This window comes from Equus caballus, unplaced genomic scaffold (assembly GCF_041296265.1).
Source record: "Equus caballus isolate H_3958 breed thoroughbred unplaced genomic scaffold, TB-T2T haplotype2-0000437, whole genome shotgun sequence".
NCBI lineage: Eukaryota > Metazoa > Chordata > Mammalia > Perissodactyla > Equidae > Equus > Equus caballus.
The window spans coordinates 2,698,709-2,717,707 of NW_027222394.1; the positions used below are offsets into that span (position 1 = coordinate 2,698,709).

Genomic DNA, 18,999 nt, shown 5'->3' on the forward strand with positions numbered 1-18,999 from the left:
ATGCTATTTATGTTCAGAAATTAAGAATCTGAATTTTATTAGAAATTTTGACTTTTATACACCCTCAAAAAGTAAACTTAGGAATTTATTTGAATTTTTAGCTCTGTTGAGGTATGAGTAATAGACAAAAAATGCACACGTTTTCTATATGTGTATTGATTAGTTTGGACATATGCATACACCCATCATATCATCCCCACAACCAAGTGCTGAACACATCCATGACCTCCAAAACTTTCCTTGTGATTTTTGTGTGTTTTTTTAAGCTTAGGAATTTCATGGATTTTAACCTAATGCTCAGATAAAAGAGGGAGAAGATGAGGTGTACATTGTTTCATTATGGTACCTTAAGACATAGACTGTCAACATACACATGACTTCTGAAAAGCAACATTTATTACTTTCACAATGAAATATTTTCTCCTATTTCCTTCAAATATATGGCCTTCTTATTCTACCCCCCACCCACTTCCTTTTTGAGTAGGGACTCAGGAGAAATTTCCAATGGTACTAACAAACAGGGTCCAAGGGGTGGCTGCCCCTCAGCCCTGCAGGCTTTTCCCCTGTGAGAAGCGACCACTTTGCACGTGTGTGAGCCAGTGTGGAACAGGACAGAGTATGTCTGCAGACTGGTTCAGCCTGCCCAGCCCCTTTGCTGCTTCTAACCTATGGCCACGAAAAAGGCTAAATGGAGGGAAATTAAACTTTGATGTGTTGATGATTGAAAAGGAAAGTGCCTTGCTCTCTAAGGGATAAAGTCATTTGGAGGAAAATCAAATAACTATCATAGTTATTTTTTCCTATCTTATTTTTCCACTGAAGCCACTAGATATTTCAATCTTTCTGACTTCCTAACAGAATCCAGTAGTACTTTCCTTTTCTAAGGCCAATGAACTGTTATGTAAGGGGCTTCTCTTGCTTTTTCCAAACCCTCCTGGGATTCTGTTTATCTACTGTTCGTTTTCCACCCCCTGCTTTTCAGATTGCTTTGTTCACTGTCCTTGTAAAATAAATGTGGCTCATTAAAATAAGCAGCATTAATATGTATCTCTTTCACTGCATTTTATCTAATAAATATGCTGAAGACTTTCTGTATTCTGCATGTGAATCCTTTGTTGAATATTGGAACTGGGACAATCTCTTCGCATCCTGTGACTTGCAAATTCCCTCTTGTAATGTGTCTTATGATGAACCGAAAGCCTAAATTTTAATGAATCCCAGTTTACTGATATTTCTTGTATGGAGAGTGTGTGTGTGTCTTCTTTGAGAAGTTTTTTCTACCCTGTGGTCCCGAGGATGTTCTCTTATGTTGTCTTCTAGAAGTTTCATTATTTTACCTTTCCCCTTTAGGTCAAAGTGTCCAGGAATTGAGCTTTGTGTGTTGTGAGGGTAGGGCTCAAGGTTTCCTTTACATCCATATGCCCGTCTCTACGAGTAATAACAGGCAGCATTGGGACAGGTGGACACAAGCCTGGGAGTTAGGGGTCCTGTATTCTCAGCCTTACCCTCCCTTTAAAGCACCCTCTGAACGTGGGCAGGTGATTTTCCCAGTTCTCCCTCCTCTCAGACTCCTTCCTTCCTCTCTTCCTCCTATCCTTCATTCCTCCCTCCCTCGCTCCCTCCATTCTTTCTTTCCTTCCTTCCTTCCATCTATCCACCCAAGCATCTGTCCAGGTATCAATCTGTCCAACTGTCCTCCTGCCTGTTCGCCTGTTTGTCCTTCTTCTCTCCTTCCATCCTCTTTCCTCCCATCTCTCAACTTCTCTTCCTTGTCTTTGTTCTTCCTGCTTTCCCTGTGACCCTCCATTTGTCCACTCTTCCTCTGTCCATCCAGGTATCCCCTCTATCTGTGCCTCTACCTGTCTCTTTGTTGTGTGTCTCTCTTCTTCAAGCACACTGTCTCTCTTGGGTTCATCTCGCTCACAGGCTCGAACATCCCTCTACTCACACAATCCCTCCTTCTGTCACTCACATTTATGGCTCACCTGTGAATGGTTGTCCTGGGACAGCCACTGTTGGAGTACAGAGGAGCCTGTGGGGCTTCACCCACTGTGTGGGGTCTCTGTGTCTCCCAGATGACAGCCCTTTCCACAGCTCCTGAGCTGGGCAGCATGTTCCTGCCTACTTCCTCATTGCTTGAGCAACCAGAAGACACCACAGGCCTAGGGGGCCCCTCTTCCTTCCCCAGAGGAGCTCTCCAGCCCCACACCTCAACTGACCAATTCTTACTGGGCAGCTGGGAAGCCGAGGTGTGCAATTCTGCTTTGAGGGCAAGCATGCTGATCACAAGGATTAGACCAATATTTCAATCTGATGCAGCCCTCAGAGAGCCCCTGGTCTTGTGAAAGTCACAGAAAATTCTAATACAAGGTGGGATGCTTTGAGGAGAAGCACCTGGCATCCTTTGGGTGGGAAGAGCTCTCTGGAGGGAGTTTTGCCCAATTGGGGTCTTTAAGAAGGAGTAGGAGTTATATAGGGAAATAAGGTGTGGAGCGTGTTCCTGGCAGAGGAAATTGCATGAGCAATGGCCCTGTAGGCAAAAACAGCATAGTGTACGGGAGAAGTGACAGGAATTTGGTTTGCCTGAAGCACAAAGCCTAACTCAGAGTGAATGCATCAATGAGGCTGAAGAGTCAGCAGGAGCCAGATGTGCAAGGGCTTTGAGTGCCAGGTCAAGAAGTTTGAACTTAACCCTGAAGGCCTTAGGGAGCCATGGGTGATGCTAGAGCAGGAGTGTTCTAGTGAGATCTTCATTTCAGAAAAATGCTTCTAATGTTCAAGGCAGAGAACATCCTTTAGACAATGCATCCAGTGAGCATGTTAGGGTGTTGGTTCCGGTGAGAAAAGATAAGACCTACCTGGGACGTGAATGAACAGAAGGAATGCATTGAGGAGCAATCTGTAGGTGCAATTGGTGTTACCGGCAGGGGAGGGAGGAGGAGCTGAGAGATATGCTGGCTTCAACTTGGATGAGCGCAGCATTGGGTGGTGGTTCCACTGGGAGCAAAGGCAACAGATGATACTGAGTTCAGGCTTCTGATCTGGTCTCAGCCCAGCTCTCAGTGATGGCCATCTCTCTCCCTCTCTTCTTGCAGCCAAGGGGCACGACCTGAAGGCCCTCACACTCAACTCCACCATCTCCAACATCCAGTATTTGACAGACATGAGCAAGAGCTCAGCCACATTGAACTCCACTGAGAGAGTCCTGCAGCACCTGATGAGACCCTGGTGTCAGCAGCTCCCGGCAGGATGAGTCCCAGCCAGCCGCACCCCACCTGCTGTCTCTCCTGCTCATCCTCCTCCTGCCTCCTCCCCTGCTTGGATCCTTGTTCAAGAAGAGCAGCCTGGGTCCCTTGTCTTGGGCTGTAGACTGATCTCCCTCAGGGAAGTCCCTTTTCTGAGCATATGAGAGTCATGAACACTTTCGGTGACCACCGCAGTTTTCACTCTTGCCACTGACTGCCAATTTGCTCCTCCCTCCCTCCCTCTGGCCCCCATTATCAGAGGATTCAGGACATCTCTCTAGAGTCCCCACATTCCTCTCTCCCCGGGCCTGCGGAGGAAGGGGCAGCCTCCAGCATGGAAGCTGTCTGCACCTACCACCCTGACCCCATGGCTCATGATGGAGAGTGTGACAGAGACCCCATGTGACAGAGAGCAGCATTCCTGGGTGCTGAACCAGCTGATCCACCATGTGACCCCGAGGGACCTCTACTCCCTGGTCAGGGACAGCCTTTTTGTCAGTTGTGAGTGTTTGTGCTGAGCTGGATTGACAGTGATCGTTACTTATGCCTGTTCTGCTTTATTTCCTCTCTAACAAGTCAGCCCAGGTTCTGAGTGGGGGACACAGAAACCACATATGTAAAAAGTTTCAGCTTACAAATGGAGACTATGTAAATGGATTTGTTGATCCCAATAAAAAAAAATGTGAACTATCTCACTATTAATTTTTATATAGATTGCCTGGACAGATGGTAATATCTTGGTTATAATGGGTTTAAATATACCATTAAAAATTAGTTTCACTTGTTTATTTTTACTTTTTTAAATGTCAGTATTTAAAAAAAGTTTAAATTTCATTAGATAGAGTGTGAAATTCTACTGTTGGACAGCACTGTTCAAGACGTGAAAATAAAGCCCAGAGAAAGTGGTTAGGGACAATTTTTCCAAGGAAAGGAGTCAATCTGACCCACGTGGCAACATGCAGAAAACAGTCTCATACACACATACATACACACACACACACTTAGTAAGCAAGACCAACATCATCATAGAGTTGAACCACTACTTCTCAAGTGGCAAGAGCTTGCAGTCCTACATTGCTCTAAGTGGACGAACCTCAGGAAAGGAGCCAGGAGTCAAGAAAATTTACCAACCAGGAAGATCTAAAACCAGAGAGTAAAGGTCAGGATCTTTGGTGAAGTTCCCAGCGGCGGATTCTGTTAGAGACTCAATACGTTAGTGAGAACTTTGCAAGAAGGGTTGTTACAGAACTCACCTATCCTTTCCTATGTAAAAGTACACAAGTTTTGTAAAGAATACTAGCTCCTGCCAATCAACGAAAAGATGGTAGAACACGAATATCGCCCTTGTAAATCACTCCTGGATTAGTGAGCCAGTCAGGGAACAGATGACAGTGGATTGAGCTGGACCTCGTTAGGCTGATTCTGACTTCATGACCATCCTGTGGATTGTCTCATGCCAGGAACTCTAAAACATGCTGTCCCCACCACTCTTTTGCCACCAAGGTCCACCAACCAGACCTTGCTGACAAATGCCCTGGCTGGGCCCCTTCTGACCACACCTGGAGGACTCTCCCCAAATCCTACTCCGTCACGGCGCTCTTCCACCTGCCACTGGCCAGGGAGGCATTTCCTCCAAGGCTGACACTCTGTGTGCCCAGCTCTGGGAATGACACGTCTCCCTCAAGTGAAGAAAAGGATCTGAGTCAGAGCCTGTGGGCTGCAGCCATTAGGACAAGGCCTGGGGTTTGCTGCCAGACAGAAGAGAACCTGTGGTGGGTGTGGGTCCCAGGGTTCAAGAAGCCCCCGTGATTCCTGGATAGAATCCCAGAAGACGATGCAGGACGGAGGAGGGATGCTTGGGTGTGATTGTCCTTGGGAATGTCCATAGGGAGGCGGATCTGCCATTGGTAATGCCTTCAACAGTGTTGCTCATTCATCGATTCATCCTGTCTCAGGGAGTGCTGTCTACATCCTTCCAGCCCCTAGTCTCCCGTCTGGAGCAAACAGACAGCGTCAGAAGAACATTTACATTTCATTTGTAATGTATGCGTACAGGGCATGCAATGTGCTGGATGTTGCAAGTGTTTTGAAACATTAACTCCTTTAGCACTCTCCATATCCTCACAAATTAGGTATGCTTATCCTTCTTGCCAACAACAGATGAAGAAACTGAGGCACCAATGAGGTAAGTACTTTGCCCTCTACCAATATCTAGGAAGTGATTGAGGTGGAATTTGAACCTAAGTTGTGGCTCCATATTCTCTGCTCTTAACCATGTTCTTTGCTCCCTATGACTTCACACCATGAAGACGTTGGCTCAGTGTATCCATTTTCTTGTTACACCCGGTAGCCCCACTCTTTGATCTCTGTCTGAAAAAGATGCTATTCGCATCAAAACTGTTGCACATACACAACCAAAATGACTTCTCCCCATATCCCATGTCCTGGAAAATACATAGAGAACATTTCAAAACATTTCTTGCCCAGGCTGGGAGTGCTTCTGGGAAATCCCACTGTTCCTGTAAGAAGCCAAGGGCAGGCTGGGAGCTGTGTCTTAGGGGAAAGGTGAGATCAGGAGATACTATGGGGTTACAAAATGGATGGGGGACCTCAGCAGGAATTGACTTCAGGATCTGGTGGTGTTTCAAGCTGGGTGCTAATTTTCTGGCTTTGGGTGTAGGGGCTGGTGCCGCATTCCAGGGAGAGGCCAGTCTCCCTGTGTTCTTGGGGAAACCAGACCCTTGAAAGCAAGGGAATGAGAATTTCCTTTCACAATGGACTTGGGAGGGGAAACATTCAGCCCAGAAGAGACAGTCATGATCCTGAGGAAACCAGAAGAAGCTGCCTCCTCGTCCACCAAGCAGAAAGCCCTCCTTCATGGACTCACTTTATCCAGATGAGACCAAGGAGGAGGACATCATGAGATGCCCTTGCAGGTGGGAGACCTGTGACAGTGGAGCCTGTGCCTGGGAGGCTCTGAAAGGCATCATAGGGGTGACATTTGCTGTCAGCAGGGTGCCAGATGAGAGGCACGCCTGCCTGTGTCTGGGAACAGTTTGAGTGTCAGGGAGAAGGCACCGCTGGCGCAGAGGCTCACAGGAAGAAGTGGGTCTGACCAGACAATGTCCGAAAGAGGGCAGTGTAGCTGGAAGGAGCCTGAGAAGGGAGAGGAGGGTAGATGGGGACAGGCAGGGCCAGAGGGCAGGAACTGGCAGACTGTGCTTTTCCCGTCGCTCTCTGATGACACTGCTCTAAGACATTGCACCTAGAAAATACAAATCCTTAACATCTCACAAATTCTGTGTGCCAGGAATGGGGCACAGCTTAGCTGGGTGCCTCCGCCTCAAGGTCTCCGTGAAGCAGGGGCTGCGGCTATATTGCGGCTCGACTCGTGGAGGGTTTGCTCCCAAGTTCACTCACATGCATGTTGACGGGGTTTGTTTGGACTGAAAGTCTGAGTTCCTGCCTGTCTGTTGGTCGATCATTCCCTCCGTTCTCTCCTATGGAACATCTTCATAGGACAACTGAAAACATGCACACTTGCTCCCCCAGTTCCAGAGATATAAGCTGCAGAGAGAGAGAGAGATGGAAACAGAAGGAGGGAAAGACGGAGGGGACTAAAGCCAATGAGTAAGAAGGAAGGGCCAGGCTTTTTGTTCTTAACCCTGGGTGGCAGGCCATCCCATCACCTTGGCTGCATTCTATTCACAAGGCAGTTCCTGACCACTTGTGGTTCCACAAGGACGTGCACAGCAGAAGACAGTGAGCACCAGGAGCCATAGTGGAGGCTGCCCACTACATAGGCCGACACGAGGCACTTGGGTCTGATTCTAAGTCAAACAGGAGACCTGGGAAGGTTTCATGCCAGTGAATGGAAGTATCTGAATTTCCCCTAATTTCCACCTCTTAAAGGTGCAGACCTGGAAATGAGGCCCAGAGGGGCAGTGACTTTCTCAAGGTCACAGAGCTGGAACCCAGTCCTGTTTTGAGGGGTACTCCACACTACATCCCACCCCTTCTTGTGATTCTTTCATCTCTAAGTGTGTGCATCAGACACATGGAAACCAGACCACAGGTGTTGTCGCTATTGTCTGTTCTACACTTGAGGATGTCCCAAGGGAGATATTTCTGGCCTCGTCCCCATCGTGCAGGTTGGGTGATTGAGGAGGCCCTGGGAGGCCCATTGGCATTTCCAGGACACAGAGCTTGTAGGAAAAAAGAGGTCGGAACTCAGCTGGATGTCCTCAAGCTGGAACCCTGGTTCCATCTCAAGGTCCTGTGTTGGGATCTGTGCTGGCTATTTGTGTACAGTTCTGGAGGTGACATGGGCAAGGAGGGTGAGCAGCCAAGATCCCAGAGAGGTTTTCGGTGGGTGTTATTGAAGAAGGCGCCCAGGTAAGGGAAACTTGAGGAAGTGACCTCACTTCCTTGGAGACAGACCCCAACAGAACTTAGCACACTGGTCTCCAGGCGTCCACATTCTAGACATAGCATCCTATTGAGCCCACTTGAGTGGCGACACTGAAGACAAGAGGATGTTCTCCTGCTGTCTCCCGAGTTGTGGAGGCTCTGGCTTCAGGAAAGCCAAGAAAAAGAGCCTTTTCAGTCACTATAGACACTGGCTTGGCCCTCACCTGCACCGCCTCTGTCCAACTGGCAGGAGGAGCACTCAGGTAACACAGGGAAAGCCAACCGGGTTAGGCCACAACTGGATGCCACCCGCACAACAATTTGAGCCTCCTTGTGTGTCGGAGGGGAGTGAGAGAGGGACGGCGGTGCTGAGTGGGGACCCACCCTGGGCAGGAGCCATTTGCTCGGTGTTGGAAGCCTGGCAGTGTGTCGTGTTCCCAGCCTAGGTGGTGGCTAGCAGGATGGGAGAGTAGGTGCTGGGAACCAAGCTCCTCTACCCATAGGTTAGTCCCGAGCCCTCCAGGTGTCATCTCATTCCCTCCCTGGCTAGAGGTCTATGCAGATGCTGCTCGGTACCTGATCTGTGCTGGGGTTTCCTCCTGTGGCCAAGTCGAGGCATGCCCCTCAGACCTCCCGGCCCGGCTCTCGGGCACTGTCTTTGCAGAGCTGCACGCAGGAGGTGGTGGAAGAGCTGACGGATGGCTTCGGGTACTCCATCTCCCTGGACAGGGACCAGCTGCACCGCGCCACCATCAATAACCAGGGCTGCTCTGAGGTGAGAGTGGGCACGGAGGGGTCTTCCCACCCAGGCCCCTGAGATGACCAGGGCAGGCCCAGAATCCAACCTCAAACTGCCGTTCTCCTGGGACCCTAACAGGGCTGTCCCCCATGAGTGTCCCACAGTCCCATTCCCAAAGGAATCTGGACTTCCGCTCCTCCCCACCAGCTGCATAGGAGGGTAGGAGGGCACTCTTTGCATTTTCCTAGGAAGATTAGAGAAAACGTTGATGTCGTTGTCACTTCCCAATAGGCCCTGAGTATCTTTGAATTTTGCCTTTTTTGGAAAATGAAAGCTCGATAACAAGGGTCTCCAAACTCCCTTTAATGTAAAAGAAATAACCGTCAGCGTGTTTGAAAGTCAAAGGGGTTCTCAGAACGTGTCACTGCCCTGTACACTGTTTCCAGACCTGGGAGGGGTGAGGTGGCCACATAACATTTCCCTCCAGGTCAGCGTCTGATGAAGCCTCAGGCAGTTAGAGGGGATGTCCCTCAGCCCTCACTTTGGGCGGTTCTCAGTTCTGAGCCACAGGACCTAGAGAAGCCACTTGGCATGCCTAAGCCTCTGTTCTCCTCTCTAGAGAGGGGTGTCTGTTGAGTGTTCACTGGGCTGGTGCTCTGCACAGAGGGAGCTCTGTTGTCCCTCAGCGAGCAAATGGCCTTGAGGGAGCTCAGTGTGGAATCCTTCGCAGGACCAAAGTCAGATTGTACTTTGAGAGCCCAGAACTTTGCTGAGTTGGGACCCCTGTCTCTCCTGTCGCAGACGTCTGGGAGGGGCTAGGAGTTCCTGCGTCAGCTGCAGACCCCGATAACGCTGGTGGTTCGCAGTGGTGACCCTGACTCTGTGTCCCTGCTCGTCCCACCCAGAGTGAAGATGAGTCCACTCTGTCTGTCACTGAGGCCTGCAGGATGCGTGCCCTCCAGGCAGGCATGATGCAGAGGCTCTCAGAGACTGTGCTGCCAGCCTTCCCCAGCAGAGTCCTCTGCAGTGTCATCACCTCCCTCTGCAGCTACTCAGGCTCCAGCACAGCCCACCAGGTGCTGGACCAGCTGTTTCCCAGGTGACTGCCCACCTCCCCCTCAGCACAGTGGTGACTCTGCCCACTGCCAGCTGTGTGTCTTGCCTTGGGAATGTCACCGCATCTCTCTGAGCCTGAGTTGGCTCCTCTGAAACGTGGGGTGGGAGAGGATGAACTTGCTAGGCTTCTCCCAGGGATGAATGGGATCAGCCCTCCAGGTGCTGCCCTGGTGCCCGGCTCTGCAGAGAGGGTGGTGGGCCATGCTGTGGTTGCTGGTGGTGATTATTTCTCTGTCCCCCACGGAAAGTAGTCTTCCTCTCCCTTCACTGGCTTGTGGCTTTTTGAGTTTGGAAAAGCACCTGGAGAGCACCCTGTCAAGGAGTTTGAGATGCCATCCAGCTGGCCCTGGTGCTTGTCCTTGGTGTAGCCACTTAGGGATCTCTAGGGCCACAGAGGGGCCACAGGCCCACTCAGACACCCAGGGTGGTTCTGCTTGGAGGTCATTCAACAATGTCTATGAAGGACCTACTCTGAGCAGGACTTCTGGACACACTAAGTGTCACTCAGTGACTGAAGCAGACAGCCTCCCTGGCCCTCCCCTCTAATCTGAGAGTCAGACAGTCACACTTGACATCATTCACAGGTCCCATCTACCCTCCATCCCGGGCGATGCCCTCATCCCCTTTGGGACACATGGAGGCAGCTTGGCCCATTGCGTGCGGGATGCTGGAGGACAGGACCACCTCCCAAAGTGAGTGGTCTTTGGGTCGAGAAGGACGGCCTCCTGTCTCTTGCAAACAGGGTGTGGGGAGAGGATGGAGGCTGTGGCCGGGTCAGGCCTGGGAGAACACTGCATCTCACCCATCTTGTGATTCCCATGGGAGGGCTGAGTTCTGGTGGCTTCCACTCCGGCAGGACTGGACTCAAAGACAGCTGTGCATGGGTCCCAGGCCCCTTGAGAATTGGAAAGGAGACTGGGCTGCGTTGTCCCCTAGAGACCCACTCCCAGCAGAGTCCCAGCCCCTCCTGCCTCCCTTTCTCCACATCCACCCCTTGTGAGCACCACCGCCAGGTCCATAGTAGGAGGTGTGTGAGCAAGCTGCTCCCAAATCTGCTGGAGTCTTCATTCCAGTGGCCCACATTCATGCAGGGCTTGGGTGGGCTGTGTCCAGACCCTTGGGGAGGAGAGTATCGGTGGGAACAAGAGACTCTCACAGACTCTGTGTTCAGCCTGCTGGATGAGCAGGCCTGCCACAGCCAGGACAGCCAGCCAGGGCTCAGGGCTGGGATGGGGCCCTCCTCTGGAGGGGGAGGGTCTGGCAAAGGGGCGCAGATGCTAACAAGAGTGCCTTGGGAGGGCGGTGTTTAAGGAAAGGCCAGGCCACTGACTCTCTGGCCCATCTGCCTCCACGCAGTGCTATCTATTTCCTGCTGGGAACCTGGCTGGGCCAAGGGCAGGATTGCAGGGAGCCCCTGCGGTTTCCCGCTTGGACCCTGCAGCTGGCCACTCTGCACGTCAGCTTTGGTGGCTCCCATGTGGAGGGCCATGCCTACCTTCTGCCAGGCCACCTGGAGCATCTCAAGGCCATTGAGGCCGAACGGAAAGGTGAGGGGACTGGAGTCTGGGAAGACTGTCTGTGTTGAGGTTCATGGGCTAGCGTTCCCTTAGAGGCAGTGGAGCCCTTCCTATCTTTGGAAAGGCACAGAAACTGTCAGGTGTGTGGGTGAAACTTTCTCTTTATCCTGCTCTAGAGCCAGCTCCAAAGCTCCTGCCACTTCCAGAGCCAGAGCCAGTGCCAGCCCCCGGGCTGGAGCCAGCTGCACCTCCAGTCTCACCACGTGTGGTAGAGCTGGAGCCAGCAGCCCCTGAGTCGGCCACTCCAGGACCAGAGCAAGGGCCACCATTAGAGGCAGCCCCAGAGCCCAACTGCCCCTGGGCCGTGACCACCGAGGACCAGCTGCGGGAGGAGAAGCTGAACATCTTGGACTTCCCTCCCCAGCTGGTGGCAGAGCAGCTGACGAGGATGGCTGCGGTGAGCAGAGGAGCTCGCGGGGCGGGTGGCCCCTGCCTTCCCGGTGCCATGAGCCACCCCACACCTGCCATTCCCTGCTCGGGATTCCGATGATCTGGGTCCAAATCCCTGCTCCCTCTCTTATCAACACTGTGACCTGGGCAGCTTTCTTTCTCCCAAGCCTTCGCTGTCCCCTAGCGAACAGGGGACAGTAGAGACGGACAGTCAGAGCACCTGCTGTACAGGGTGGCTGTGCCGATGAATGAGGTGGGAGAGAGTGGAAGGTGGGCAGAGTCTGGCCCTTTGGTGGGGGATGGGCACTCACTGAAGTGCTGCCAGGTCCTTGGGTGGATCCCCCATCTGCGCAGGTGGCCCAGACAGCCTCAGCACTTAGCAGGAAGGTGATGTGTATTGACTCCAGTGGAGACAGTCAAACAAAGCTGGGGGTTGTCCCTGCCTCGGGGGAATGTGCATGGGAATGGGGTGTGGGACCCGAGGGGCACTGGGATGGGTGCATGATGGCCCTTCTGGTGGGCATGTGTGGGCTGCCTTCTGGAGCTTGGAGGAAGTGAGACGGGGCTGGGAGCAAATGTCCCCTCCCTTCCCCACAGTACTGTGTCCGGGGTCATCCTGGACTGGGTGCATTCAGTGGACACAGACAAAACCCAGGGACTCCCACAAGCCTCAGGCCACATGCTCTGCTTCCTGAGCTCCAGTTCTGATCTCACCGTGCCTGGGCCTATGGGGGACTGTGGACGCCGAGCTGGGGTGCGGCAGGACCGGGTGACACTCCGAATCTTCTGCAGGAGCTGTTCAAGACGTTGGTGCCCGCCCACTGCCTCGGCTCCATCTGGTCCGAGCGTGACAACAGGGAACGAGAGTACCTGGCACCCACCGTCCGTGACAGTGTGATGCACGACAACACCGTGGCCAATTGCATCCTCGTCACCTGCCTTGGGGACCCCAGCATGACAGCGCAGGACAGGGCCAGGGTGGTTGAGCTGTGGATCAGGGTGGCTGAGGTAAGCCTTGGCATGCCCTGTCTGGATGCGTGGGAATTGCCTCTTGTTTCTCAGCCCTCAGGATTGAAGTCTGGGGTCTTAGTCCCTGGACTGTCCCTTGACCCTCATGCCAGGGCCACATTGACCTTGACTTGAGGTCCCAGTGGGGACAAGCTCACTTCCTTCCTTGTGTTGAGCTACAAATCCTTGTGCCTGGCAGTGTTACTCGTCGGGTGGCAGGTGTGCCCTCCCTGGCTTCCCTGGGCATCTGTCTCCTCCAGGACAGGGGAAGTCCGTGAGGGGACAGAAACCAGAGGCAGCAGAACTTCAGCTCCCCATCACGGCTCCATCTCTTCCCTTCCCCAGGAGTGCCGAGGGCTCGGGAACTTCTGTTCCCTCCACACAATCCTTTCTGCCCTGCAGAGCCCTGCCATTGCCCGTCTCCAAGACACCTGGGGACAAGTTTCCAGGTGGGTAGTCTGCTCTCCAGCCAAGCACCATGAGGGTGAGGTGGCCCAGGCAGCCTGATTTGGGCCGGCATGTCCCCCAAAGTCAGCTGAGGCCACCTGGAAGACAGCGAACGCCGGGCACAGGAACTGAGCTGGGTGCTGGGTCTCTGAGTCTCTCAGCGCCCTTAGGCCAGCAGTTCTGTCCCAGGGATTCATTTCCTTCCAGACCAGATCCTGGCTTGAGCCCAGGTGGAGATTGTCAAGTGTTTCCTTTGCAGCAACAGAAGCCTCTATGCAGCTGAAACCAACACTGTTCCAAAGAGATCTGTTTGGGACATCTGGGAATGGAGGCCCCGAGGACAAGAGGGGAGGCCCCTCCGCAGTCCCATGGGGACCTTAGAGCTCAGAGCACCCCAGTGAAATCCCTCATCCAGGCCCCAGGCGGTTTGGATCTGCTGGGTTCTCAAATAAATGGGATTTGCCTTCAAGCATCCCACAGTTTTTCTTGCTTTCTTTCTTTCTTTCTTTCCCCACCCCGCAGGGAGAGTTCTCGAACCTGGAAGAAGTGGGTCAGGAGAGAGAAACGCGTGAGCAGGGAGCTGCTGGTGCAGGTAACCTGGAGGCTGGAGATCTGGAAGGAGGCCAGAAGGAGAGGGGAGGGGAGCATCCCGAGGGGATCCTAGGAGGTGAGGCTATGGCAAGGCTCGGCCCAGGCTGGGGGTCAGAGAGCCCGGTGAGGGTGGGGCAGGCCGGGGCCACTCGGCCAGGCCCTGCAAGACACCCTGCCCTCCCCCTCCCTGTCTGTTCAGCTGGGGTCTGGACGCACCCCTGGAGTCCGGAGGTCGGGGCCTTGGTCAGATTTGGAGCCAGGGCTGGGGTGAAGGCAGCGGGGACAGGGCCTGTAGCTGGCACGGGGAGCAGCCTCTCCCAGTGGGTCTTTGAGCCAGTCACTGCCCCTCTGGGGGCCTCCGTCTCCTCCTCTGGGAAGTGGAGGGAAATGATCAGCGGTGCAGGCCTCCCAGCGGGGTGCTACCATCCAAGGGAGGACAGGAATGTGAGGAGATTTGTGCCGGCTCCTCCTCGAGAGGTGAGGGGAGAGCAGTGATGACACGCGGATGACTCTGTGTCCTCAGGAGACTCCTGGAAGCAGGTGACGTTCTCCTCACACTTTTCAGCTGAGGAAAGAGGGCCAGGGAGGCCTGGGCAGGCCCAAGGTCACACAGGACTGAGTCCTGGAGCTGGGACTGGTCTAGAATCAGAGCACCCTGGAGGTGGGAGCAGCAGAGGCAGCAGGGGACTGGAGCCGATGGCCAGGGTCTGAGATCAGGGGCCTTGGGGGACATGCGGAGGGGAGTATGGGCGCACTGACCCTGTCCTCGGCCCCGACAGGAGGCGACCTCCGTGTTAAAGACTGCAGAGAGGGCCTGCCAGGGAGCCCAGGAGAGGCAGCGGCAGCAGGTGGGGGTGACTGTGGGGGAGGGGCCTAGGAGTCAGAGGAGAGGGGGCTCCCCCTCCCAGCTGGAGACCTCCCTCAGGAGAGGGGCCTTCCTCCTCAGGCGAATCTGCTGTGGCTGCCAAGCATGACGGGCCTGCAGTGGCAGTGAGCGGGAGGAGGCCTGGAAGGGCTGGCAGCAGGGCAGATTTGGGGTGGGGAAGGGCAGGGGCCACTGCCCCTGGGAGGGGCCAACAGCCAGCCCTGGGACTTGACTGACGGAGTTTGGTGTTCCTGGAGGGGAGCGGGGGAGGGAATTGTGTGTGTTGGGGTGTCCCGAGGATCCTAGGCTGCTCTGTGTGGGAGCGTGGGGTGGGCAGGAGGCTGGGCTGAGGGGTTTCAGGGGAAGGTTCATGGGGGCACCTGAGAGCGGGAGCTCATCACCATGCCCATCCCGATGGCGGCACAGGGGGTCGTCCCCTCCCTGGTGACGTTTTTCCATTCCCTGGAGCTGCTGGACGCTACGATGGAGGATTATGTGGAGGTGAGTGAGCCCGGAGGTGGGTCCGGGGGCTCAGGCTCCTGAGGGTGGGGAGGAGAGAGTCCTGTCCTGAGCCCTGAGCTCTCTGCATTTGGCAAAGGTCCTCTCAGCAGGGCCTCCAGCCTCGTGTGGGAGTTGGGGTGTCAGGCCCATCTCCCCAGTGGGTGATGCAGGCTCTGCATAAGCCACCGTCCAGGTTCCCTGGGCTGCTGAGGCTCAGAGCTGCCTGACTGTGTGGCCGCAGGAGGTGGTGTCTGAGCTGGACTCAGCCTCTCCCTCTGGCCCTGCCAGTGAGGCAAGAGAAGTCGGGCCCCTCCCAGTCAGGAAGCACATCAGAGGCTGAGCTGTCCCTTCCTGCCTGAGGCCTGAGTCTCCCCACGTGTCATCAGAGAGGGTTGGGTCACAAGGTCTGTTGCCTCAGTTGCTCTGCGCCCCCTGCTCTGGAGCCCAGAGACTGGCCCAGGTCCAAGTCCGGGCTCTGGATGGGCCTGCCCACTGGCAGTAGTGCAACATTGCAAGAGGTGTGGACGGGGGCTAGTGCTGGCCCCAGGGGGCTGTTTCTGATGGACTGCGGCTGTCTGCTTTCCAGGGCAATGTGCTCAACTGTCGGAAATGGAATGAGGTAAGCGGCTGCGGCCTCCCGGTGGGGAGGGTGGGGGTTGGAAATCAGAGACCCCCCCGCAGTGGGCAGGACCCCCTCTGACCCAATCCCCAGGGTGGAACATTTATTTGCACAGTTCGATATACAGAGCTAGGGATCCTATGGCATTGGTGGGTGGGGGAAGGGCTGGCATCAAAGACTCCTTCCTGGAGGAGGAGCTATTTTGGGCCAAGTGTGACAGCAGGCAAGCCCTGACTGGAATCGCAGGGAGGGAGGGTTCCCAAGTGGGCAAAGGTCCCAGACTGGCCCCTTGCCCCCTTCCTCACCCCCTCCACGAGCCCTGCAGGGTCCCCCACTCAGGCCCTGTGGGCATCCTGTGCTTGCTCTGTCCTAGCAATTCAAACTGATGGACGAGATCGAGCTGCTCCAGGAGGCTGCAAATCTGTACACCGTGCAGCCCGACGAGCACTTTGGGGCCTGGTTCCAGGCCGTGGAGCCCCTGAGCAAGGAGGAGAGGTGAGTCGGGTCAGGAGTTGGGGGAGGGCAGGGCAGCCTCTCTCTGCTGACCAGCTCCAGAGCCCATGGCCGTTGCTCCATGGTCAGCCCCTGATCTGATTGCATGGCGACCCCTGGGGCCCTTCCACCCCAGCTGCTGGCAGGCTCCAGGACGCACATGTGATGTGTGGCTCCTGAGAGCTCCCAGCTCCGCTCTGTCCTGTAGCTACAGCCTGTCCTGCCAGCTGGAGCCCCGATACCACTGGGTCAGAAAGATTCGACTCTTCTTCAAAGGCAAGAAGAACCGCTCAGGCCAGAGTGAGTGTCCAGACCGGCAGTGGCTGAAACCATGGGCTCAGGAAACATTCAGGCTGAGCGTGGGCCTGGGGAGGCAGACAGCTGGCCCTGGGTTCCAGCTCCACTGCTGAGCAGTCCCGTCCTGGGCGGTTGCACTCACGTTTCTGGGACTGGTTTCCTCCTCTGTGAAGTGGGTGACGCTAAATCAGATGGGGTTCTCTTGGCTGACTGAGCACAGAGCGCAGTGGGGGCCGGGATGGGGTGTGCATTGTGGTTCCAGGGCAGGCCGCTCAGGAAATGCCTCTCTTTCTCCAGACACCAGACCCCCAACCAAGGGCCCAGTGGTGGTGGTCGATGACCCTCCTGAGACCAGCTGAGCTACAGCGGGGACACAGCATTGACACTCAGGGTGCACAGGGCCACCTCCCCTGATTCTGATGAGGAGAACTTTGTGATCCGTTTCTTGGGGTCCCCTGTTGGCCACGAGGGAAGGCACCAACCCCTCTTCCCCCTCCCCCCTTTTGCCCAGCACCTATTTCCCTATTTGGCAGGGCCATATTTTGCTGTCAATGGTAAATGCTCCGTTTGAGTATTATATTAAATTGTTGCTTCTTTCTAATCCTGGGAGTGGAGGTGTGAGTCTTTCGCTCGCAGCACTCATGGAAACCAGATCCAGAAACTCACATTCCTCCTCGAATTTAGAAATCTCCCAGAGTGAGCGGCTCAGTTTATGTGGAGAAGGGAGAAGTGCCAGTCCCCTCCCTGGCTACTGAAGGACGTGCCCAAGTGCCCCTCCCGCCGAGGACAGGATCATTGCAGTGTGGTTCACCCTGTCCAGGAGCAGAGATGGCCCCTCCGACCTCTTGGGACTAAGCGGTTGGAGGCGTTTTCTCAGGCAGAGCCACAACCACTAAGCTGGGTGTGTCTGTCAAACTAGCACGTGCCTGTCCCTAACACACGTCCTGCCCAGGACAGTGGCTGCCTTTCGACACTCTGCTGGAAGAGGGAACATTTTCCCAGTTTCTCTTGCACACAGATTAGGACCTTGTTTTCTGATTCAGTCTCCGCAATGGCTTCAGCTCTAAGTGGGGAAAATACCGTCAAAAGCTCAAAACGTGCACATAGAGAGGACGAGGCCAGAGGAAGGTCCTGTGGACATGGACCATGGGCAGGCAGGACTCTTCCTTCTCGGGCCCACTAGGGGCTCCCTGTTCACCTCTGACCTAGACTGGATCCCCCTGGGCTTCTGGTCCCTGACTCCCAATACCATTTCCTGCTTGTTGCCTATCCAAGGGGAAAGCTGTGGGATGCAGCTTTTAGGGCCTCAGCCAGGTCTCCCTCCATAAACCTAGTGCTCCCTGTGAGGTAGGATTTTCAGCATCTCTGCACTTTTGCATACAGTTGTATCTTGGGGCAGAAATTCCCTAGATGCCCCCAGCCTTTCTCATCATCATCGTGACCAGGAATGACCCTACAGTCTCCCTGCTGCCGAGGGTGACTTCTGGGCCTGTGTGCTTCCCAGGCCTGTGGTGTCGGACAGTCCCAAATTTACACAATCTGGAGTATTTTTAGTGATTTTCCTAAAGTCGTTGCTGGGCCTGAGCCCAGCAAGTGTGCAGCCCCTCGGCTGGGTGTGTTCTTTTCCACAGTCTTGTGCTGTGGTTCTGTCATGGGGATATGTGCCTTTCCTGTTGGGAGCTTTGAAAGAGGAGGCCTAAGAAGGGTGTGAGTTGGGGGTCTTGCGGGGAATGTCAGCAACCTGATGATCTGTGGATGTGCGTGGACACAGCCTTACCAAGGGAAATGCTGAAATGCTTCCCATCTGGGTGCTAAACAGACACTGCTCTGAGCTCAACAGGAGCACCGGGTCCAGAAGCAGGAGCGAAAGCGTGACCACCCACCCTTTGCAATGTCGTCCCTTGGAAAGAGCCTGAAAGACAAGGGCAGGGTGAAGCGCTTGGCACTTCTGAGTTATCCCCTCCTTCCTGGTGGCTGCAAGTGTCACTCAGACACAGGCAGGCTGGGCTCTGCCAGGGAGGCCATCTCAGCACCGCGGGAAGCTGAGGATCAATCCTGGTCCCCGGCAGCCCAGGTCTTTGCTGATGCGGCACAGCCACCCAGCAAAGAGACTTGCCAGAGGAAGGTGGGGAAGGCTGTGCTGTCCCTCGGAGGAGAAAGAGTCGTGGCAGGTCCCAGGGCTAGCCCAGGGCTGGGATGAAGGCATGGGTGTCCCAAGAGAGTCTCCTCCGGGACTGGGGTGCTCCTGAGAGCCGACCCGGCAGGTAGCAATATTTAGTTTGTTGTGGGAGTACAGCTGTGGACACAGGAGGCACCATTCATCCCATCTTTGGGTTTCCAAATTGGAAGTAGGTTGTGGAAGTCCACGAGGAAAGAAATTAGCAAATCTGGATGAAATGTTTCTTGTTCAAGGCACACAGAAGTTACCAAAACTGGCTTCCTAGGAGCTGACTTAGGGGAAGAGAAAGTAACAATGTGAGTCCCTTGAAATGCCTCAGGTGAATATGGTGTTGGCAGGAAATGCTCAAAATGTTTGAGGAACTGGTAAGCTGGGTGCCATTTAAACTATTCCAGGTCTAAGGACGGATGCTTGCATCTTGGCTTCCAGTGCAAGCGAAAACAAGGCCACTTTGGGATTCAACTCAGTCTTTCCAAAGTGGTCGATGAGACGGTGTTTGTACTCCTCACTCACGGACCTCGAG

At 54.4% G+C, this 18,999-nt stretch overlaps 1 protein-coding gene across 48 annotated transcripts in view; it reads left to right on the forward strand.

The window, feature by feature from the left end:
• Nucleotides 1-16,898, forward strand: part of LOC138922993 (ral guanine nucleotide dissociation stimulator-like) — a 90,368-nt gene extending 73,470 nt beyond the window's left edge. For 35 of the 48 annotated variants that reach the window (XM_070259494.1, XM_070259491.1, XM_070259496.1 and 32 more), the window contains 15 exons: nt 3,096-5,430; nt 8,320-8,430; nt 9,300-9,493; nt 10,095-10,202; nt 10,867-11,057; nt 11,204-11,484; nt 12,270-12,485; nt 12,831-12,934; nt 13,455-13,524; nt 14,303-14,371; nt 14,815-14,889; nt 15,476-15,508; nt 15,882-16,003; nt 16,209-16,300; nt 16,595-16,898. In XM_070259494.1, coding sequence (XP_070115595.1) covers nt 9,342-9,493; nt 10,095-10,202; nt 10,867-11,057; nt 11,204-11,484; nt 12,270-12,485; nt 12,831-12,934; nt 13,455-13,524; nt 14,303-14,371; nt 14,815-14,889; nt 15,476-15,508; nt 15,882-16,003; nt 16,209-16,300; nt 16,595-16,656 — 1,575 coding nt within the window. In that variant the 5' untranslated portion in view covers nt 3,096-5,430; nt 8,320-8,430; nt 9,300-9,341 and the 3' untranslated portion in view covers nt 16,657-16,898. Of the gene's footprint in view, nt 1-3,095; nt 5,431-8,319; nt 8,431-9,299; nt 9,494-10,094; nt 10,203-10,866; nt 11,058-11,203; nt 11,485-12,269; nt 12,486-12,830; nt 12,935-13,454; nt 13,525-14,302; nt 14,372-14,814; nt 14,890-15,475; nt 15,509-15,881; nt 16,004-16,208; nt 16,301-16,594 lie in introns of those variants that run through there. The other 13 variants (XR_011436120.1, XR_011436122.1, XR_011436121.1 and 10 more) reach the window with 1 other exon arrangement.
• Nucleotides 16,899-18,999: the final 2,101 nt, after the last annotated feature.